The sequence below is a fragment of the Apaloderma vittatum genome, unplaced genomic scaffold, assembly GCF_000703405.1.
Source record: "Apaloderma vittatum isolate BGI_N311 unplaced genomic scaffold, ASM70340v1 scaffold697, whole genome shotgun sequence".
Taxonomy (NCBI): Eukaryota; Metazoa; Chordata; class Aves; order Trogoniformes; family Trogonidae; genus Apaloderma; species Apaloderma vittatum.
The window spans coordinates 1-25,044 of record NW_009727604.1 but is presented as its reverse complement, the minus strand read 5'-3'; the positions used below and the strand labels follow the sequence as shown (position 1 = coordinate 25,044).

The 25,044-nt window shown below is 36.7% G+C and overlaps 1 protein-coding gene across 1 annotated transcript in view; it reads right to left on the bottom strand.

Moving 5' to 3' along the window:
• The window catches only part of RB1CC1 (RB1-inducible coiled-coil 1), a gene marked incomplete at its 5' end in the record, with an annotated part of 61,335 nt that extends 36,660 nt beyond the window's left edge, over positions 1 to 24,675 (bottom strand). Inside the window, 6 exons of the mRNA XM_009873714.1 lie at positions 28 to 212; positions 7,311 to 7,481; positions 11,455 to 11,890; positions 12,926 to 13,128; positions 24,118 to 24,288; positions 24,549 to 24,675. Of these exons, the coding sequence (XP_009872016.1) occupies positions 28 to 212; positions 7,311 to 7,481; positions 11,455 to 11,890; positions 12,926 to 13,128; positions 24,118 to 24,288; positions 24,549 to 24,675 (1,293 nt within the window). The remainder of the gene's footprint in view (positions 1 to 27; positions 213 to 7,310; positions 7,482 to 11,454; positions 11,891 to 12,925; positions 13,129 to 24,117; positions 24,289 to 24,548) is intronic.
• Between the last annotated feature and the right edge of the window lie 369 nt (positions 24,676 to 25,044).

The following is a 25,044-nucleotide window of genomic DNA, read 5'->3' as shown; positions in this document are numbered from 1 at the left end:
ATATAAAGTTGAAAATTGCCAACTTACTTCAACCTGACTTGTAGATTATTTGCAAGCTCCTGTTTGGCAGTGGTACATTTCTGTTTAATATCTAACAGTTTTCTGTGATTAGTTAACATAATCATCAGCTGATTTGCATGACTCAAACATAAGTCAGGCAGCACAGAAGGATCTTTCAAGTTCTCAGCTCTCTTCTGATTAGCCAAAAATCCCTAGAGGAAAAGAGACACATTTGTTACCCAAGTTTTGTGACAAGCAAAAACCAAAGAAGTAGTCCATCCTCTTTGTAAGAACACAAGCATTTCAATAAACTTATTGTAACCATTGAGGGTATGACAGAATGCTACATAGAGAAGCCAGGTGTCAAAGCTGGTTTCTTTTCGTGCTATAAGTCAATCCAAATAAATCTTACCTGGTATCACCTTCCTAAACAGTTACCAACACAATCCTATAAGAACTTTACACAAATTACCAACACTGGTGAAAGATCGTGCAAGTTAATACAGTAGGGAAGTGGTTACTAGGATAGAGGGAATCAACTCTTATTCCAATTTCTGCAAACAACCAGCTTGTTAACATCTGGTACATACAAGATTTAAACATCAACTCAGAGCATATTCAGTACTACTTCGGGCTACAGAACACTTCTTTTCTTTTTTGCATAAAAATATTCACACTTGAAGGAAGTCAGGGTAAAGGAGTTTGCCCTGGCTGATGAGGACTGGGTTAGGGATCAGTCAGGCAATCAGCAGGCAAGCCCTGCTGAGGGAGCTGACAGAAGCCATTGCTAGGCCACTCTCCATCATCCTGGGGGCTGGTTAGCTCAGTCAGTGGAGCGTGGAGCTAACAACGCTAAGGTCGCGGGTTCTATTCCCGTTCGGTCGCCATGTGTTGCCTGATCTAGTCGAGAGGTGGTGTCTCTGGCGACAGGGAGGCTGGATTAAAATGATCTCTAAGGTCCCTTCCAACTTAGGCCATTCTTTGATCTTTGGCAAATCGTGGGCAACAGGAGAGGTGCCTGAAGACTGGAGCAAAGCGAATGTCAGTGCAGTGTTCACAAAGGACAAGAGGAGGACCTAGGTAACTACAGACCAGTCAGCCTCACCTCCATCCCTGGAAAGATGATGGAACAACTTATCCTTGGTGCTGTCCAGGCATATCAAACGTAGGAGGGTCATTAGGAGCAGTAAGCATGGTTTTTCCAAAGTCATGTTTGACCAACCTGATAGCCTTTTATGAAGACATAACCAGGTGGACAGATGATGGCAGTGCAGTGGGCGTGGTTAATCTGGATTTCAGTAAAGCATTTGACAGTTTGACAGCAGAACGATCATGCGACAGCAATGTGCCCTCAGGGCCAAGAAGGCCTATGGTGTATTAGAAGTGTGGCTAGTAGGTCGAGAGAGGTCCTCCTGCCCCTCTACTCTGCCCTGGTGAGGCCACATCTGGAATATCGTGTCCAGTTCTGGGCCCCTCAGCTCAAGAGAGACAGGGAACTGCTTGAGAGAGTCCAGCGCAGAGCCACAGAGATGATGAAGGGAGTGGAACATCTCCCTTACGAGGAAAGGCTGAAGGAGCTGGGTCTCTTTAGCTTGGAGAAGAGGAGGCTGAGGGGTGACTTCATTGATATTTATAAATATGTCAAGGGGGTGTGTCAGGAGGACAGAACCAGGCTCTTTTCAGTGATGTCCAACGACAGGACAAGGGGCAATGGGTACAAGCTGGAACATAGGAGGCTCCGCAAAAATATTAGAAAAATCTTTTTCCCTGTGAGGGTGACAGAGACTGGGACAGGCTGCCCAGGGAGGTTGTGGAGTCTCTTTCTCTGGAGACTTTCAAAACCCGCCTGGACAAGTTCCTGTGTGACCTACTGTAGGTGATCCTGCTCTGGCAGGGAGGCTGGACTAGATGATTTTTTTAGTTCCCTTCCAACTCCTAACTTTCTGTGATTCTGAATAATTACTGTGCCAAGTGATTGTCTCCATCATGTTCAACAGGTGAGATAAAATACTGCTAGAAACAGCGTGCTGCTTTAGGCAAGAAAATACCATCCCACAACACAAATTTTAGCTATGATTCTGTGATATTCAATGTAAAGCAATGTTGTCATAAAATGCTATAAAACATATCTGGAAAATCTGCAATAAGTATTTATATTCTAGTGAGAACAGAAATCTAAGTATATTACATGTAATAAAAAAAAAATGTATGAAGATGCATACTGAACATGGAAGAGAATATGAAGAGTCAACCATTTACTGAAGTCTGAGTAACTGAATGAGTGAGGATCCTCTGGGAAACAAAAGTAGGTTGCAAATTTAACTGTACGTCTTATCTGAGCCAAGGAAATGAAAACCAGAGAAAGGTGGGAAGAACTGTTCTTGAGATGAAGAAGGAAAGTCCCATCAAAATAACTTGGTCTCTTTAGTCGAGGAAGACAAAGACCGAAGAAATATGCTGTGATAAAATTGCAAAGCACTGAAATGAAAGGCTGTATAGCCATGAGAACATAAAGATTTGAGCTAGCCAAGAATACTTTCAGGTCCAAGACTAATGGATGTTTATAAACATTAAGACAATCAGATTGTATACAACTTTGCAACAGGAACAGAGAAGTCAAGAAAATATCTGCTTTTAAATAGCAGCTTAGGCAGCTTTTTAAACAAATCACATGGCATAAAGCCTAAAGTTATGCAAAACTGGATACAGTGAGCTAGAAAATCCCCTCCAGCTTTTTTCTCAGTTCCAAAAGGCTTTTTACAAATTTGAGAATCTTTTGCAAATTCTGCATCTGTGGACCTATCTTTAAAACAAAATTCAAAATTACTCTAGTGTGCAAATCAGAAAGAAAATTCTCGGCATATTAGAAAAACCTAGGTACAAAACTGTAGAAAGCTAAGGAAAAAAAAAAGATGAGGGGGAGATGAACCCCCAAAGTTGTGAAGAAATTCAAAATCTAAAAAATCAATTGTTCTTACAAGTTCTTGCCTTTCTAGTCCTGATCAGATGACAGGATTCATGACATGAGCATCACAGGCAAAGAAAATTAGGTATGGTAATACCTGTATTGATTTTTCCCAACAACTATTTCCAAATCAAAGAATCAACAGTAAAGAATATTTAAAGATATTTTATACTGAAGTTCAATTGACAGGGAAAGCAGTTGGTGATGTAATAAGCAGCTGAGAAGACCATGTATCACTACAAATGTATAAATCTGAGGTATTCTTTGATGTAACCAGAAGCAGGAGGAAAATACAATTAAGAGTATGAGAAGGATGAAGTCTATTTCCCAACAGCTTCAAAGAGAAAAAATCCAGAAAGAGAATAAGCCCATCCGACAACCAAGTTTTTTGACTAAGTATAACAGAGCTAATTAGAAGAGTAATATTTCTATAAATCTAATTCATGGAAATGCATTTGGATGTAACCAAATGTTCTGTAAAGTGACTCTACTAATAGAGAAATTAAAACACGTAACAGCCACACATGAAAATGTTGGAAAGGTTAAGCTAATGGGCAGAATCAAACTAAAAGATTAGAGAGGCTTCAAATTTTCTAGAGGCATACTCTTATTGCGTAATGCCACCTACTGACTGCAATTCTATACGTTTCTGTTACAAATCCCAGCTTCCATAGAGAAAAATAGTTTTTTTAATTTAACAAAGCAGCTTTTCATATTAAACATTAGGGAGATCAACCATACAACTGCATAACTCAGGATGTCATTTTTCATATAAAAGACTGTTTAATGGCCAGTTAATTAAAATGTCTGATGAAGAAAAAACAACCTCATAAGCCAGGTTCAGGAACAAGAAAATTAACTAAGCCATAAGGCCTTCTCGCAGCAGAGTATTTCGCTACGTGGGATAAGTTGTGTTTGAATTTTAATAATGAAATTGGGGTAGAAAGCCAACTCATATTCTAGATAGAATATCAGCTTTTTCTCACCTGGGGAAAACAAGTCTACAGCTTCCAACAGAAATACTGCCAGTGGAATTCTACGAATTACCATTGAGATATTCCTTATCCTTGTTGTATAAAGTACCTCCACTTTATTTCTTTATGAATAGAAACAGTTCACTGCTGGAAGGTATGATGTAAATAAAAAAGGTCGGAGGCTTTTTTAGATAATACCAAATATTAACAGTTATCACACAAATTGTGAGTACTACATTTATAGATGACGACTCGTGTATTTTTCTTTTTATATACAACACTTGCACTTCACCATACTTTATATAGGCAATCATTTGAATGAGTAACGTGATACCAGCTCTAATTATCTTAACAAGCATCTGAGGTTTTCCAGCAGTATCCAAACAACTGCTAAAACTGCTATGAAAATAATTCCTATAGCTCTCATATAAAATTCAAGGAGTAGTGGTAGTACACTTCAACAGATCTTTAACCACAAACATTTAATTAAATGAAGCTTCAAAAAACCCAAACATCACATTCTCTCTAATTGTTCTTAAAACTCCCTATATATCATAAGTGAAGGAATAGATAATTTACAAAAGAAAACAGCAGAGATGGAGTTTTGAAAGTTCTAGTCTCTGACAAGTCTTCAAAAGGTACAAATTCTAAACTTACAGTAGCACTTGAACAAGGTGACAAAATATCTTTCCACCTGCCTTTTATGCATCTCACTCAGAAGTGGGATTGGTAAACCTGAGCCAGGCTTTTCTAGAGGGAAAACACAACTAAAATTACCACTCACAGCACTGGGCAACAAAGCATAGGGATGAAGAGTAGCTTTTCCATCATGCTAAACTTCCCTGGATTTAGCACTGGCCTACAACATCAACATTGTAAGACAGTTTTAGCACAAACCTTCTTTAAACTTACTCATTGAAATTCTCTGAAGACAGGCTCCACTTTCAAACAATGCTGCCAGAAGTACTAGTAGCATCCACCTCTACCTACCAGCCAGAAGACGTAGCAGCAAGTCTGAGTCCTATGCAACTGCAGCCCCTCTTCTCTCTGCCCCAGAAGGGGGCTCTAATCACCCCAAGATAAGGAGGCAACATTGTTCACTTCCTCCTATTAATAATATGCAAATGTGCAAGCAGAAATTGTAAACTCCTGACTTTCTTCTTGGTACGAGCTCTGATGTAATGGTGAAAATCTGTACATCAGATAATGACCACACAGAGATTTTAATATACTTTTAGGTGCAAACAAGGCATTAAAGGACTATCTTAAGCATAAAGTTAACTGAATCTCTTCAGAGAAACTGTATTTAATAAAGAACCTTTGGTATGACACTGTAATTTATTTTTTTTTAATAAAAGGAGCTAAATATTTTACATTTAAAATAGTCTTTAATCAAATTTCTTATCACTCCAAATGACACTGTCTAGTACAAGCACACTAACCTCTCTCCTCACTGCAAGCCTGGTGATTAACCATTAAGTGTGTTACGTCTTCCCTGAGCCTCTATTGTTGAGTGACAAGTTACCAAGCACTCAGTATTTCCCTTCAAAATTAACATTATCTCCAACTGAAGTTCTGATTTTCTAGCTGTTTTTCTATTTCTAGACCATAAGGATAACAGAAAATCCCCCCACAACAGAAACCTGAAGGTCCCCAGTTTTTCTAAATCCTGAAATACATAATGCAGAAGGGTCATAATTCCCCTTTTTTCAGAAAATAGAAGAACATGCCCCCTCTGAAGAAGAAAAGCTGACCACATGGAAGGCACATGAGCTAAGTAACATTACCAAGAGAATAAATAAAAGGACAATGGAGCACCTCACCAATCTTCACTTGTATGTTTGGATCTAGTCAAAGGTCAGCAGACAACAACATTCTAAGAACAAACCAATGAATTAATTAGTGCAACAGGAAGTGTTCAGGATATGCCACCTGAGCATAATGCCAATTGCATGCATCATTTTCTCCTTCCACTACTGAGGTTTTTGTCAGTTTCTGTCTTCCTTTTAAGGAGAGTCTGGATGAACTAGCAGAAGTTCAACAAGGTCAAGGGAAAATGTCCTGCACCTGGTTGAGGGCAATTTCCCCTATCAGTACAGGCTGAAGGATGACATGATTAAGAGCAGCTTCACAGAAAAGGACTTGGGCATACTGGTGTAGTAAAAACTGGACATGAGCCAGCAATGTGCCCTCGCAGCCCAGAAGGCCAACCGGGTCCTGGGCTGCATCGAAAGGAGTGTGGCCAGCAGGTCAGTGGAAGTGATGCTGCCCCTCTGCTCTACTCTTGCAAGACCCCACCTGCAGTGCCGTGTTCAGCTCTGGAGTCCTGAGCAAAAGACAGACAGAGACCTGTTGAAGCACATCCAGAACAGAGTCACAAAAATGATAAGAGGCCTCAAACACATATTCTGTAAAGAAAGGCTGAGAGTGTTGGGGTTGTTCACCCTGGAGAAAAGAAGGCTCCAAGGAGAACTGATGGGGCCAAGCTTTTTAGCAAGGCCTGTTGCAACGGGACAAGTGGTAATGGCTTTAAACTAAAAAGAAGGTAGATTTAGACTGGATATAAAGAAGAAATAGGTGTGGTGAAACACCAGAACAGGTTTGCTCAGAGAGGGAGCAAAAGCCCCATCCCTGGAGACATTCAGGGTCAGGCTTGATGTGGCTACAAGTAATCTGATCTAGTCTAGTTAAAGATGTCCCTCATCACTGCAGGGAGGTTGGACTAGATGACCTTTAATGTCCTTTCCAATCCAAAGCACTCTATGATTCTATGATCCTGGTCTCTCACATATGAGCAACTGCAAACTACAGGCAGTCTCTGACGGTCTGCCATTGGCAAAAACTTGTCCGCTCTTAAATGTAGCTGGAAATCAGGCAGAATTTAGACAGATTTGAAAAAGATGTGGTCAGTCAGATACTAAGATATTTAAGCCAGATGTTTTCTTTTCCTTAAGAATACTCATGAAAAATATCTATTTTCAAATGTTTGAAAATAAATATCTGGAAAGTTTATAGCTGTTTGACATCTTCACCAGATCCTATTTTTATTAGCAGCTTTCTAAAGTAATGCACAGTGTTACAGTAACACAACACAACCTATTTGTAAACCATTCATTAGTTTTAACAACCTTAATGCACCTTAATGTAACAACAACCCCCTTGAAAAGTATTACATCGCCATAAAATGAGAAGACTACCAATATGCAAATGTCAAATTATTATGAATATAGCATCTTTTTGAGCATCTCCAATGTGGCACGTTGAAATCTATCTTGCATTAAGACATACAATTGTTTTGTTTTAGCCTTTAACAGCATACACATATCAAAAATATACCATTTTCCAACGCTGCACACACAAAAGTGTATTACCTGAGCAAGTTCTTTTTGTTCATTCACAAGTCTGCTGCAGCTTGCTATCATCTGGTCCAATGCATAGAGCCTATCTTCAAGGCCTTTAATAGCCTTCATGTTCTGATTATCTAGTTTGGCGATAGTTTGGCGACATTCTGCCAGAAAGGGTTGGATGATCCTTGGATCAAGCTGAAGAAAAAGAAGAAAAAGAAAAAAAGGGAAATAATAATTTATTAGCACTTGACATAATGAAAAGTGATACGAGCTATCTAAATATTAAGGTTATAGAAACTCATTTTTCTTCTATTTTAAATCTAGTTTCAGAATTCTGAGTTAATGAGTTTGTGTGTTTTATATCACAGTATGAATTTCCTATTCCACCCACACCATCATAGAAATCAGGATCCTTACAAGGGGAAAGGACAACATTAACTAGCATTAGTTAAAGGGACAAGGCAGGCTGCAGGGGAAAAAAGCAGTTTAAAGCCTCAGCGTCTACCCTGGAATAGAGTCCATAAAGTTACAATCAAAACGAATGATGAATGTGACTCAGCGGAAAGTGCAGTAGGGAAGGTGATGGCAAAAAGCTTCAAGATGCATTTGCTCACTAAATACATGTTTTAACTGACTCCCTAGACAAGCAGATCAGTTCTAAGTAACTGGAAAACAGGCTATGTAGAAATGATACATTAATAATACTTTTAGTTACTGTTTTTCCTAATAAAAACGTATCTTATTCAAATTATTTCATCATATTTTCACAAGGTATTATTAACTAGAATTAAAAAAAAATAAATATTTGAAACATTAAGAGACTCCTCATGTCCACAGGCATTAGGGGTGGCTCTTCAAGTTTTATTATAAGAGTAGTGAAATATATTAAAGTCTTTATTTCCTTAATTATAAAAGCAACATATGTAACTGCGACAGCCTATGTAGGCCACAGTTTTGTCCAAAGCCGCAACATATTAGTTGAGAACACAGCAAGTCATTAGGTGTTAGCAGAGTATGAAGAAATTTGCCCAAATTTATCCAATATGGTTATAGTATGCTACCTGTTACATGAGAATCTAGTGAAAAAGACACCATCCTGCAAGTTGCACTAGCTGTCACAGCACTCTTTTTTCATCAACATGCCACTTAGAGAGCACACAAAGTAATCCTCAAAAAAACCTGGCACTTATATGACTCAATATTAACATAAATAAAAGTACTGTTTTCCTCTCAATCTATTATTTAACTGCATAAAAGCTTTCACGCACATTTTTTCCTTCTGGCAACACCCCTTTGGGGAATAAGGAGAGGAAAGTGAAGAGGAAAAGCATTACATATTAAGGAGCGACTACAAAGAATAGGTGTTCCATTATTTTCAAACCAACGAAAACAAGCTTAAAAAAAAAAATTTAAAAAAAACACTGACCAAGGGGGACATAGTCAAATCCAGTGATTAGTACAGAACTTCTTAGAACAGTGTGATTACTAATGTGACAGTGTAAGTCAAAGTTCTCTGAAAACAACAAAGGCTAATTTTTGGTATGTTATAAATAGTCCTAAGAATCTTGGTCTTTCTCAAGTGATTTGTCCCTCTTCAAGAACCGGTATAAAAAATAGACTGGGATTAAACAAGATTGTTTTTATAGGATTATCGTCATTGCCACCCTCTTCAGAATTATTCCCCTGTGCAATCCGGAATCACTCCATTGCAGTATCCAGAACAATTTCTTAACAGACAAAATACTGGTTTTCCCCTTCATAAGCAAGTTGGTTTCTATCTTTTTTCTTTCTTTTTTTTTTTTTTTAAACAAAGAATGCTTACTCCTCTCATTTAGTCCTGAAACTTATTTCCTCTATCCATCTCTGACTTAACTGCATCTGTTAACACTCTCACCTCTACTTTAACTGGTAGACAATAACTGCTCTCTTCATCTTCAAAAGTCTCTTTCCTTTTCTAGGCTTTTATTCAGGTGGCTACAACAGCACTTAACAGAAACATCTGCTCAGCTCCTACTTACCTTTACTTGCTTTTACTGCAGCCTAGCTTTCTGCAATTAGAAGGATCATTTTGCAGAAACACCTTGAAGGAGGCTGGAAGAAACAGATATCCAGCAGCACTCTGCAACACACCAGTTCCGCCAAGTCTACTAGTATCAGAGGTATAAAGCTCATACTAAGATGCTCTACAGTTTCATGAAAAAATCTTACCTGAATTCAGAGATTCAAATAAGAATTGCAATCACAAGCCATTTGCATGGTTCATATTTCAAAGAAGGAGAGGGCATGGGGAAAACGCAAAAAAAAAAACCCCAAATGTGTTGCCATTTTATTCTAGCTTATCAGGTTGTAGTGTCACCTGAAGTAAATATTAAAACAACTGTGTTGCAAGATATTTATTTAGTATTTTCTTCTCCTTTTCAGCTACAGGCCAAAATTGTTTTTCGACTACTTCAAAACCAATGGTAGGCAAAGATTCAATCCTTTGTCTGTGCTGCTATCAAAATGCAGTATATTAATCTTTCTCCTAAGGTAAACTAGGAATTATCACATTACTTGAAAGCTTTGAGTTTTTTGTGAACCATAACAGATCAAGAATGATCAATCACGTTTTTTCTGGTGGCGGCCAGAATAGTCTTGACTAAAGCTTTTACATTACTTGCCAATTCTGCTTATGCCAAGAAAATAAGAAGATATTTCATTTTAGTACGAACAACCACATTTTTCCTCCACAAAAAATCTGCTTAAGATTCAAAATAGTTGAAACAAAGTATTTTTGACTAGTATTAGAAAAGGCAAGAATAGAAAGGCATACAATTATAGGATAGCCTCTCTGAAACATGCCATGTATGTCACAAAGACTACAATGTGATACAAAAGGTACCTGATAAAAAGACAAAAAAAGGATTTTAACTCAACTGGTTACTCATTTTTGCATCTTTAGTATCACTACAGTTTATCTGGAAGCAACTCTTTAATATCTGATTCTTAAAATACTGATTTTTAAGAGCATTAAATTTTTGCCCGCTTAATATTACGTAGAAAGTGAATTCATTTTCTCGCAACCGAACTACTGGGTATTGATACTGTTGTTTTAATGTGGTAGAGAGCATCTCATAGCATTACGGAACAAACAGGACAAAGGATTGTTTCAGAGTTCAGCATAAAAGTGAATATTGTTTTTGCTAAAGAAAAAAAAGTTTTAGAAGTCCAATCTTTCTCTTTGCCTTTACTAAACTACTAAAATTCAGACAGCTCAAAATCTTAAACAGCCCTTAATATTCAGCCCAATTCTCCAACTACTCTTAAGCCAGAATTGAAAAAAAATCAAAGTACAGAACTGAATGCATCATAATGCTCCCTACAACACACTGGGTTCATACTGGAGACAATCGTCCAGTCTTACCTTATGGAGGAAAAAGTGTCAAAGAAAATATAAATTGTTTCCGCTGACCAAGGTATATCGAGTTGTAATAGAATAAAACTATGAATACACAAACAACGTAAGAAATATAAGCTGCAGTGAAAGCAAAGAAAGAAGGAAATCTCTAGGCAAAAGGATTTTAAAGGTTGTAATGCTCAATGGTTCATCATTTTGAAAGTAAAGAAAGTGAGTAATGCTTTATTCTACCAGCAGCAGAAATACAAATTGACATGTTGGGCTCTTCAGAGCACATCTGTACCATCTAATAAAGAATGCATATATATATAGTATGTAAATTTATCACAACTAATCATAGGAATTTGTTCTATATTTTAATAAAGGCTTCAGTACTTTTAACCCAGAGAACCTTAATTTTAGTCCAGGAAAATCATTACTTTCATTATAAGCCTAACTTCCAAGAAAAAAGGCAAAGAAAAAAAAGAAGTCACTTTGCTTTTACGCTATAAGAAGCTACTGGCAGGAATGGCTATTTGAGAAACAATCAAGATACAACCATTCATTGTGAAATTATACATTTTTGTAAAGGTCAAATTCTTTACACACAAGAACTCCTAAAATATTTCCCACCGTCTCAGTACCCCTGGCTCTGCTTTAGTCTCCATTCAGAAAGTTATCCAAGAAACAATGAGTTAAAACAAGTTCAGTCAATTCAAAAGCACCAGCATCTGGAAGATAAACAGCAACATTCAATGCAATGTTTTGATTTTAAAAAAATCATTAACTTACCCTGCTCATAGAATCAAAACATTTTCTGACCAGTGATTCAACATCATTAGGTCTATCTTGAACATTTATCCAGTCTAACAAAGACACACTGAAGGAAGGCTGATCATCATCTTTCAGTTCTACTGATGTTTCATTGTCCTGGACAGTAGCATTTTGACCAGATTCCTTATCATCTTTTATATTTTCAGGATCTGTGCCTTCCAAAGCCGAATGTTCAACTGACTTGCAAAATGAGGCTAACATTGATTTATTGTTCACTTTAGATATATCAGAATAAAGCACCAATTCAGCAGATTTCCCATCCTCAGTTTCTTCACTTTCTGTCCCTCCATGCTCAGCTGAAGAATCCAGTCTTCCTAAACACTCTCTGTAACTATGTCTTGTTAGGCACTCCAGCAGTGGTATCTTGGCCATGATAGAAACAGCAGAGCCCAAGCTTTTTTTAAAAAGGGCAAAAAGAAAAAACAAGCCATCAGTATCTAGAAGACAATGTGATATAAAAACTTAGATACAAGCCACCTGTAAGGTACTATTTGTTTTAGAACTGAAGCAGTTTTCAAAATTAATTCGGTAACTACCTTTTCAAAATACTGTATTCAGTATCAATACTATGGGAGCACAATTAAAGTTACAGCTTTTGCTCTCCTCTACTGCTGAATATACTCTTCTAAACTTCCAAGTAAGCTTATATTTATAATGCAACGAAAAAAATCAACAGTCTGATAAATTGAGACATGCCTTTTTTAAATACAATCCAGAATTCTACATTTCCAATCTGAATGGGTATCAATGCTTACTAGCAAATATTGAGTGTCTTCTGGCTGACTACTTTTGCAGAGTTTTAATAGTTTCTACATATTTGGTAAAAGCTATGAAGTTCAACCATTTTTTTTTTAAAAAAAAGGTTAAAAAGATTATGCGTTTTGTCTTTAAGCACCCAACATCTATGTACATGGTATTAGGCAAAGCACTCAGAAATATCATAATATTATTACGTCCAGAAAGATGTACAAGATTTTCCTTGAATTAACATCCAGCGTTTCCAACACACGAGTAAACACACACACAGGCACTCTCAAAGGTATCTCTACAGATAGAAATTTTGTGTTATACTTCACACTTTCAACATAGAGCATCATCCTTAACATCTGCTGCTCACGTGTACTAAAAAGCAATTAATTCAAAAGTGCAAACATGTATTTAAAAATCTTGATTAATGTGTAAGCTTGTTATCTACCTATTTCTAGTGCACATTTGGAAGGCCTCCAGCTCTTTAAGAGCTGTTTGTTACAGGTTTCTGTGTGCTGATGAATACAAGGAAAAAAAGAACAGAATAATATTCTCTGTGACACATAACCAAACATACACATGCTTAACTAACTAGAAGTAGCACCATACATCCAAAACTCAAAAAGTAAGTTTCCCGCATAGTAACTCCAGAGACTGAGGCTGAATTTAATGGTAAACCTACTGTGTAAGTTTCAATTTGATATCATCTATGGACTGCAAATAGCTGGAATAAACATTTTCAAACTTGAAAAGCAGCTTTTGGTAAGAGTATGTACAATCTTCTAAGTTGGCCATTATGGCAGCCCAGCCTTGATGCTGAAGGTGTTCATCATGTACAAGACCTTCACAAAAGGAGCAAAGTTTCTTGGCAACCTCATACATTTCCTGAAATAATAAAAAAAAAAAAAAAAATTCAACAAAATGCAAATCACTTCAGGTTATTACTGTAGTTAACTACATAAAACATTAGAAACATTTAGAAAATATTAACGTAAAAAGTGTTAAATTCAAATAGTTAAAAGTTAGACACTTTAAAACGTCATTAAAAATAAACAAAGCTTCCTTTATTCTTAAATAAAAAACTTAATTCGATGACAACAAAATGGATAGATGATTTACTGAGAAATACCTTCAGAACAGGCAGGTGAAAGCTGCAGTTCCAAAAAGACCTTACAAAATCAAATGCTGCTAATACAAAATATTCAGTGCACACATATATGAATAATAATACTTGTACTAATCTGACAGTAGTTGCTGGCAAACAAGGTCCATTTATGCAGAGAAATACAACAGAGAAAGCTCTTGATGAGCCAAGCAGAAGCTCAGAACAAGGCAATGAACTGCGGGATCAGTCAGCAGAAGCTGGTGCACCAGATGCAAGAAGAGATGCATGAGGAAAACAGCAGGGCAGGTAATTAATTGAAATCTTCCACTGTGTAATAAACCAGATGCAACATGATGGGAAGCAGTGCAGAGTATCTGCAAAACTCCAAAATATACCCTGAAACTTGGTATACGCAAACCAACATGGAAGTTTTTCCTGTTAAGGGACGGGAAGACACAAAACCCGCCTGAATGCGCTCCTGTGCGGCTGCCCTACGGGATCCTGCTCCGGCAGGGGGGTTGGACTAGATTACCTGTAGAGGTCCTTCCACTCCTAACATTCTATGATTCTAAGAATTAAAGACATTTTACTGTCATAAGAAGGTAAGAATTTAATTATCACCTGATTCAGCAGAGTTAAGAGACCTACATATAAGTACCATATCTTACTAAAAGTGCACTAACAGCAACGCATATTATATTCAATTCCAGAGTTTTAACTAGCAGGAAGACTAACTATTTTAAGTTTACCAACTGAAGATAAACAGGTTGCCCTCCTCAAAGATCCTACTAAAACACCAAAATGAGAAAGTAAAATATAAGTCATACAGTAACTCCTTCAGATCAATACTTTATCAGTAACATACTACATGGAAAATATACTCCTAAGCATACTTGTATGTTGAGTTTTTATTATCTACCTACCCCTCAAGAAAGAAAATCTGACTACTTTTTGCAGGCTGAGCATACTGTTAATCTAGGACTAAAACACACCAATTGCCTCTGCCATAATACTTGTGAGAAAACCAAGCACAGAAAAACAACTTTTGGAAATACAGTGAGAAAGCAGTGTTAAAAACCCACCACATCACTATATTTCAGAATGCATTCACTGATGAACACATGGTTAGCAGCACATATGCATATACAAAAAAAAATTTATAACCGAACAACACTTATTTTCCTGAAGTAAACGATTAAACTGCAGAACATTTTATCCAAACATTTCAGAATTAATATTGAAAAAACATGAAGCTTATGAACACCCTCTCTTTTCTTAAAAGTCCAAGCCTTGTCTAAAGGAGCATGACAAAACTCCATTGTCCCTCAAATCACCAGTATGTATCTAAGTAATCAGCAGATGAGTAATATATATACATCCAACTCCAAAGAAATTAAGACTTACTAAAAATTTCTATTATTTTGTAGTAAAAATGGTATTTGTCTTGTTTTACAAACTTGCTGTGCACAGGAGAACAAGGATTTCTGTTTTGAAAAGAACAACTATTTTATTTGCTGCATGAACTTTCCAAGTTAAAAGCAACTGATAATACAACTGTGAAGGCACCCAGATAGGGCTGACATCGGCAAGTCAGACTGTCTCAAGTCTATACATTAAATTCACATACGCTAACACAATATTGACAACTTGAACAATTTTGTATCGTTTTCTTAAATTCACTTGGTATAGAAGTTACCCAAAGACAAATTCCACTGCGTATAAAAAAGCATAACTACTGCTTCCTCAATCATCACATTAAGAAGCAACAGAACAGGCTTTTTACCCTAAGGTATGATAAAAATTACACTAAAAATACAAAGCTGAAAATCTAACAAGGTCCTCATTGTGTTCTAATGTACATCCTCACAATGCACACAAGCGTTTCACTTGCCACTCACAAACACTACCCTCCTCCCAAAGTCAACCCTCCTCTAAACTGCTGGCAAGAGTTCCAGAACTGAGAACACAGACAGAACACATGTTAGTTTGAAGACTAAAACAATGTAAGCCATCTACAATCACAGTGTACCAAGGAAAGCAAAGACTGGACTTCTCCCACCTTCAAACAAATATATTTCTTTAAAAGCCCTGGGTACTGGCTTTTGATAGTTCTGTTCTCCTCTGGACAACAGCACTTAGCATGGTACACAGCTCAAATGTGTAATAAGGAAATTTATATACTAGGCTTGACACAACCAGGCTTTCCACCCTAAGACATACTCTTACCTAGTGGCCAACTTTTGTTTTTTTAGCCAGATCTACTTATTGTGTTCACAACAGAAGCCAAAAGTTACAAGTTATTGTTGTCCTATGAAGGTTTATTATATGTCGTTCTTGATGCTCCCTTGAGGACCTGTTGTCAATTTAAGATTTTAGTTACAACAAGGCTGTTTCCTCAAAAAAACACTTTCAAACACAGAAGAGAATTCAGAAGTTACTAAATTTCAGTTGAGAAAAAAAACCCCACACATTACAGTTGAGATCACTTGTTACATTATTGGTCAGCAGCACAGACACTGTATCTAGGAGTCTAATCTGTGGCCATTTACTCAAATACAACTAAACCAAGAGTTTGAACTCCAGCAGTCTGAATCTTACAAAAGTGAGAGTAAGCAGCAGTATTTCCCAGAACCACAAATTAGTATTTATTTATTTTTTAGAAACTACATAACAGAAGTACATTCTGACAAGTGTCAGGATGTGTCATATAACAGAGACAAGGCCAAAGGCACTGCTACACTTAAGTATTCAACCAGGTATTCGTTGTCGGATGAGCTGCAGCTTCTTCTTGTATATACAGGAGACATGGACATAAAAAAATCCACTTATGAAATAAATATGATACTGAAACACAGATTTTTTTTTTTTTCCTGAAATATTTAAAGCTCAAACTTAAGTAGTACTGAGCTCAAAATAAAATTCATTAGCCTGAAAACATACCTAAGTTTCTTTCAGATAACATGTTTTCAAACTCACCTGTAAACTACAAGTCAAACTGCTTAAGGGTAACTTGGAAAACAGTCATGCCTCTGTTTAGTTTCAGGGCACACATGTTAAGATATTATAACATATTCCATACTTTCCTCATAGATTTCTTTTTACATATTCATCCAGAGCGCAAAAGAAAATCTCTCTGGGTGGTGGCAGGCAAGCAGCAGAATTCTGTCTGCATGGACAAACCTGAACACAGTTAGGAGTCTGCAGGAACCAGTACTGCTTTTCAGGCTTGTTCCTTAGGCAATACCATGAAATAAGCTCATTATGTTCAAAGAGCAAAGAATATTACTCTGTATTCAGGGAGTCCGAAGTAGATGGCTCTAACAAAGTTCAAATCACATGGAGTAACTATTTGTACACCTATCCAAACTATTTCAGTCTTAGACTACACTAAGTAGATACCTGTGCAGGGAGCAAGACCACCATGTTAAACCATTATTTTATTATTTAATGCTGCATGGAGGTGTCAAGAAGAAAACACTGTTTCAGTCAGTCCTACAACCCTGCTTTCAAAATGTGAGTGGGTCTGCAGCAAGAAAATAAAGTGGAGAAGCCTTCTGCCTCCTTTGGAGTACCCGTGTGCTTAAAAGTAGTTAAAAACTACACAGACACATCCTTCTTACCACTCCATCACTACTGAAATACATCTTCAAGTGATTTGGCTTGTTCCTCCTACCATCTCTACAGATGACATTTCCTGGGACACCTTCTCAGGCTATTTTAGAAGGATCAAGACCAATCTATTCCACATTACCAGTAAGTATGTACTCAGAAAATAATTAAGCAGCTCTCCACTAAATGAATAAAGTCTAAAATCTGAATTATGTCAGATATATAAATAAAGGCCTGCAATCCAACATAGGTTTTAACACTTGTCAAAGAAGTTGCCAACTTCAGCACAGAAAATGAAGCCTGCCTAACAACAGGCTTGCTTTTGTCATAGATTTTTCACAGATCCACTCAATGGTAACTGGCAGGCACCCAACGGTACACAGAGCATAAGAATTAACTTCAGTTGCCTTGTAGAGCTATATCCATCTTACTCAGCTATACCAGCAAATCTACAACACTGAGAGCTTCACCGTACCACTGGAAAGTGGCACTAACCAATAAGCATCAGTACAACACTATACAAACCCAGGCTTATCTCAACTTGCTATTATGTTGAAGAGTAAATAAAGGCATCTTCACTACCTAATTTGCCAAGAAATTAACAGGTCCAGAAAGATTCTTATCTTTGGCCCAGTCCTCCAAGAGCACGTTTACTTGAATTATTTCCTTTGATCTTCGTAACTTAAATGTAGGCAATTCTTTCAGTTATAATTACTTCTGTTTAGCAGATTTCACCCAAAATCAGTAGGAACAACAAAATACATTTTATCTAAAACAGAAATGAACGGGCAAAGGTTTCCCATCAACTCAAGACTGGCTTGCATCCTACTGTCTTAACTCTGCTCATCTGAATAACAAAAATCCAGGGAAGATCTCTTTGTCTTAAGTGGTCTTTGGACTTACCTCTAAAGAACAAAAGTTCTCAGGAAATGCAGGGTTCTTTCCATTCTCTACAACCCTGTGGTAAAAGGAAACAAGTCATCAAAGTCCTCTATTGCCATGTGTCTGAAATCCTGTAAAAAGGACTTCTTATAGGTTTCAGTCACCCTAGAAATCAGTCTCAGGCCAATAAAAAGGATCCTTGAAAGTGAAATTACACACGTCCAAACACTGTAATAGCAAATAAATGCTTCAACAAAAGGTAACCTTTATCTTGCTTATCAAAATTAGTAACCAGGATCATTATTTCCAATTCATACACTGCCAACTATAACACCAGTAAAGCTACTAGATTAACCACTTCAAGATTTCAGCTTTTAAAACCTGTAGTTGGAACAGCAAACTTCACTGAGGGCGACTTTGATATTTCATGGCAATCTCCTTTCATTAGACAGCTGATCTTTCCATTCTCCTTTAATATTGGTTGGTTGTGGTGACTGCATCCTTTGGACACTTGTCCACACAGTTCATGACCTATTATGTGCTCAAAAATATTTATTTCATCAGCATAACACAGAGTAAATTATTCTGTAAATCATAGCTTAATGACTTGTTCTTCAGTACTGTTTTTACCAGCTCTTCACTCTGACATTAAAAGGAGGCCTGCAGAAGTCAAGTGAGAGAATTTGCCACCAAAAAAAAAACAAACCCCGAAACATAGAACACTGTGTTGGAAGAAACCTTTAGAAGTCATCCAGTCCAACCCCTCTGCAGTGAGCAGGGACATCTTTAACCAGATCAGGAGGTTGCTCAGAGCCCCATCAAGCCTGACCTTGAATGCCTCCAAGGACAGGGCCTCCACCACCTCCCTGTCACAATCTCTTCCAGCATTTCATCACCATCATTGTAAAAATTAAAAAAAAAATAAATAAATTCTTTCTTATACTCAGCCTAAAGCTACAATCTTTTACTTTAAAACCATTATCCCTTGTCCTGTCGCAACAGGCCCTGCTAAAAAGATCACACTCATCTTTCTTATAGGTTCCTTTTAAGTACTGAAAGGGTGAAATACTGAGAAATGTACATAAACCACCATAGTCAGGGAATCAAACCATGGTAGAAGGTTAACTGATAACTTGTACCAGATTGATTCCGAGCCACCCAAGTCTTTCTGCTGGTCAATTTTCTAAAAGATTGATCTAACAGCTTTGGTTGCAAAGGCCAAACAAAAAAAAATGCTGTATCTTTTAGAGTAAACTAAAACCTATGCCATTTTAACTTAATTACTTTAAAAGATTACGAAATTGATCACTATTCTGAGTTACATAAAAAGTCTGAATTTCCATGGACAAACTAGAATCCTGGCTATTAGACTAATCATTAAGCCAAAAAGAATGAATAGCATTAATTTAGCTACATAATTGTTACAAATATTACAACATCTTAAGGAATATTAAAATTTCAAAGCAAATCTTTCCCAGAGGGTCTCAGAAAAGCTTCTAGAAGTGAAAGAGCACTTCTACAAATAGTAGATACATAGCTTTCAGGAAGCATGACTACACTTCTTGGCTTAAGTATTATGAAGTGTCTGGAACTAAACCAAGACTGATCTAGGTACTATGACTACAGCCATGGTTTGAGGCAATCAAATGAAATGATCGCACAGTTTCTCATCCTCATTCCTACTTCTCAAAGCAAAAACGACCGGAATTGACAGTTTGATGATGACAGCAACAGTTTCACACAGAATGTGAAACACATCCACTAACAAAGAGTTCAAGTTTCCAATATCCTCCTGGGACAAATAACACTGGAACTTCAGTCAGATCACGGACAATTAGACAAGACTCACACAAAGTAGTTTATTACACAACATGCTCTGTTAAGAACAGGTTGTCTTCTTCTAAGCTGGTGTGTACATAACTTTTTGCAAATACTTTGTGCATCTCATTGTCCACATATTGCAACTCAGGGTCAAAATGATTGAACTGGAAGAGAGATGGGAAACAACACTAATTGTAAAAAGGCAAGCTGTAACTTTTTAGGTATAGACATCTCAAAGGTAGTTTTTAAGTCAGAGGGAAACCAGGATACCAAGACATAAAATGAAAATAGGCTTATAAAGTTGCTTTACCCGAGATTTAAACGGCAGACAGCAGATGCAACATTGAGCAAAAAGGATAGGATTAAAAAAGTTTATAAAACTAGGAGATTGCACCACATATGACAAAAGCTATGGCAAGAGTTTCAGTTTAACCGGCAAAAGAACAAGTTAAGGTAGCAGACATAGCTTCTTTAAAGCAACCTGATTTTTATACTGTGAATTCTATGGAATGAGATCTCAAGTAATCCAAAGGAACTTAAGAAAAATCTATAAGGATATTAAAACCATGAAAGCAAAGAGATAGAAAAAAATTGAAGCATCTTGGTATGATAATGACAGTACCATGAAAAACCAAAAAGAAGTTACTAAGTTTCCCATGGAAATTACTTTTGAATAGGAGGTATTAAAATCCTGAAAAGGTTATGAATAAGTTAATGAAATTAGTTTCACTTGCAAAAAAAAAAACAGTCTGCTTTTATACATACCTATATCCTATAAATATATAGACAAAAGTTTATAAGACTAGCAGAGCTTCCACGGCAAACTAAAAGATGACATTTGGTTATACCTGAAGAGTAACTACAGATAAGTGAAGATTATGGCAAAAAATATGCAGAACACAAAAGCAGAATTTAAAGCAATAATGGTAAGTTTTAAACAGACAAAAACAATAGAGAAGAAATAATGCATGGATTAAAAAAAAATATTTTTGAAGGAGAATCTAGACCTACTTGTTACTCTAAAAAAAAAAAAAAAAAGGTAAAGGCCATGTATCACTGTATACAAAGCACAGATCAGAAAAAATGAGTCAGAATTATCTGTCCACCTTTCTCCACAGTATAAATAAATAAGGTTAAAAATAAAGTAACATAAAAAAAAACCAACTTCCACATAGTTCTACAGCATAGTTGCCTAGTATTATACAGTTCAAGTCACAGATACCAAAAAATGTAATTAAATTCAAGAGGTTTTAGGCAGCGTTAAAATGAAGAAGAAATAAGACAGAAATAAGTTTTCACACCCTGAAATATTCATAATCTTCCACAAAACAAGTCTGTCTATTACTAAAGACGACATGGGTAAAGAGATAACCAAGAGTTCTTCCATAGTAAGTTAGCAGCCATCTTCTAAGCAATTTTTCCTATTTCATATGTCATTTACAATTTCAAATCAAGTCTGATTTCAAAATCATACTGTAGATCCTCTGGGCAGAATAGATACCAAATTAAACAGAAACTGATAGCTATTAAATATTTTCCCTTACTTTTACATAGTTATACATTACTGTTTCTTACTGTTGATGAGAATAGGTAAGACCTTCTGTCATGAACAATGATTTAGACTGTAACTCTTCCTAACACAAGACATTTTATCATGTACTAGTACATGTTAATAGTGAATATTTAATATATTAAATTTATTTAAATAAATTATTCTAAATAATTACAAGAAGCAAAAACTCTCCATCAAGTACTGCCACTCTAGTTATTCTGGTAAAGCAGGCTACTGTCTCTCAAAAATTAATAAAAAGACAAAGCTTGGATCACTCTAAGGCAGATTTTTCATGCCCATTTTGCAGATCTCTACAGTACTCTCAGTGTGGCTTTGGATGCATCAATCTCACAATTACAGAGGTTTAGAGCCCTTGTAGCTCTCCCCAGATCTTAATCAATTTTGAGAAGGATTAATATCCCATGTTCCCTCTTCGTCCCAGCCAAGAGGCTTATGGTGAACCTTGAAGAAGATTAATGTCCTAACCACATTTCCAGTACTCCCTCAGTTTCTTCTGAATTAGTGCTCAATATGCTTCAAGTAGGCATCATGAAAAACTGCTTTTGTACAATACTGCAATAACTCCTTTGTACAGTTTTCAGACATTTGTACATCTAAAGTCATGATATTCTATTTACTAAATCTTCACAATACATGGCTTTGTCATTCCCCTGACCTCCTAAAGTACCAAATGCATTTTTCACAGCCTAACGCAGAACTTATGGTTTTGAAACATTTAAAATCTTGAATACAATTAACTGTGCATGTAAAGGTCCATTAGATTTAAGAATATTACTACCTGTTTAATTTTTAAATAAATTTCTAATTTTTTTCACAAAAGATTCTACTACCATAGTAGTCTGTTTACAAACAGCGAAGAACTGGAAGAAGTGGGGAACAGAAAATAAAACTGCAGGCTAAAAATAAAACCTCCCTTCTACTTAGATCCATGTTTAAAGAACTAAGTACTACATTCCTCCCCCTATCCTGTAATAATATTCATAGATGCCATCAAGTAAGATGGAAAGATTTATTTTCTTCTTGCAAATCAGCTCAGAATCACTTTCTCTAGATAATATTTAGGTAAAGACTGAAAAGTTTATAGCTCCAGTTGCCCAAAAAAAGCTGTACTCCATACAGAGATTAAGAGAATTTCTGAAATATGGGCTTCCTTTACAGAAGACCTGCCACCAGAACGAGCTAGTAAAGATCTAAAAAATTAATTTAAAATCAGAAACAGTGCATATGCTTGCTCTGCATATTAATACATCCTTCAGAATCAAGGGGGAAGAGAAGGTAGCACTAACAATTCCTTCCAAGTCTAAGTAGCACTACTTGTTATAAAAAAACTCCTGGAACATAAAGAGCTTACTCCAAAGGAATTAAATCTATTCTATCAGCGTACACTAACTTCACCAGACCAAAACCAAAATTAAGAATCTTTAAGACCAAAAAATCAGGGATGGGAACAAGAAAGAAGATAAAGTATCAACAATGAGAAATATGAGACTGGGTAGCACCACCACTCAGTTCCATTACTATAGGTAAAGCATGAACATAAACACCACAGTACTTACTACAGCCCCCCTTTCATATCAGATCAATGTAAGGCATTTGACAGATATCAGTCTTGATGGCTTTTATAAAGTCCTCAACATCTCACCGAAAAAACGCTTTTAAAGCACTTTCAGTTTCAGCTTCTAAACCAGAATACTCACTCTTCAGGGAGCACAAATGAAACCTCCCACTCCGAGCTGAAATCACATCAATATCCCCTCTTCTCCACATGACACTCATACGATTCACAGATCCCTAATAACTCAGGGTCCTATTTACTAAGTCAGCAGTAACTGCCAACAGGTGGTAGAGAGAGGAAGAGAGTCTAATGGACTCAATCATTGCCTTAAATCTGACAGTATGTCAAGGCCAGATTATTCAGGTTAACTCTCACCCTCCTGACAGGGGGAAAATTAAATACCCCCAAGGGGGAAAACAAAAAAAACCCATGCTATCTGCAAGACTTAGCACTTTTGTCCAAATTCAGCTGTAGGGCATTAAAAACCACTTCAAGTGTTAAATATTCTTTTGGACTGCATTAAAGTTATCACTGAAACTAAGAAACTTTATTAAGAAGGCAATGTGCAAAAAACATGTATTACTATTCATTTTGCATTAAGCACTACACAACCATTCCCCTACTCCCAGCCCTTGTGTTTAAATAATCTTACCGACATGAAAAATATTTAATGCATTTAACCATGAAATTCGAGAAGGGAAACAAAAGCAGTATTTCCTAACATGAAGAAAGGCAGGCAATTCAGCTACAGAAAACTCTTGAACATGCAGCCATTGTTACTGCATACCCATCTGATTATCTTACTGACCACATTGCAGAGAATTAGTTCCTGCTATCAAAATAATACAGAAGTAATCAGATTGGAATTCCGACAAGTTGTTTAGACATATAGGATGAAACAGAAGCTTGGAAAGATGCTTTTAAAAACTATACTGCTAATTTTCTACTTGAGTTAACAATGTTTCCAAAGAAACCTTTCCGTTTTCAGGTGGAGGCAGTCTGAAGACACTGAAAATAAGGCAGAGCACTAAGGCCTGGGTCCAAAGCAACCAGATTGCTTTTCTTTTGCAAATGCTGTAAACATATACATCCATAAAGCTGTATGACGATATGCTTTTGAAAGAAGCTTTGAACATGCTGAAGAGACAAGCACATTTCAATACCTACCTTGAAATCTCAAGACAAAGGCTCTGAAGAATGCATCATCGCTAATATGCCATTCTTAATATCTTTTGAACAAACATTTTCATAATTTATAACAAAGTTCCCCTCTAACATACAAAAATGTTATTTTCCTTTGGCATTCAAGTACAGTAAGAATTTACTTACCACAGCAAGTTGTGTCCGTGATGCTACCGTATGAAACACTGCAGGCATCATGAGAGATTCTTCTACTTTCAATTCCATCTCATTCTCTGCTGAAAATGTGGTTTTGGGGATAGCTGGTGGACGTTCACACAATATCATTTCTTTGTTGAATAAAAAAATTGGGTTGGTATCCTACACTCAAAAAGAAAATGAAAACAAACACTGAGTGAAGGCAATAAACTGTTCAATCACCAATTATTTCATTATGTGGGTAACATGCCTTAAGAACATGTTAAAATCTCCATGTATAAACTGAACACAAATATGTCTTGCAAACCAAAGAAATTCAGCAAACAGTACACTACAGAAAAATACTTAAAAAGTCCTTACTAAAACATCTTTTTCTTCCCCTACAAATGACAGTTTAGACAAAGAATGCAGTAGGCACTTACTGTTCCAGCACTGTAACTGCATACTCTTCTATCTGGTGCCATGCACTCTCCTCCATTGACAACGAGTACTTGGTGCTGAATGGCAATCTTATACTTCGTTTGAATCGCATGTTTCAGATCAGCCACACTGGGAAAAAAATGGGAAGACAACACTATCAGCATATTTGTGTCACTAGTTTTACATATTCCTGGAACAGAGTCAGGTGACTTGTGTCAAAGCAGAATTAATTTTAAATGAACAGCGAGAATGCACGGGGCTCCACCTGGCAAGGGATGATGAATGAATCGAGTGCCTGTGGACCAGGGTGAAAGGAAGGGTAGGAGACTTTACAGTGGGGGTGTGCTACAGACCACCCAACCAGGAGGATCAAGTGGATGAGGCCCTTCATAAGCAGATAGGAGTTACTGCTCATTCACAAGCCCTGGTCCTCATGAGGGATTTTAATCACGCCGACATCAGTTGGGAAAACAACACGGCAGGGAACAAGCAATCCAG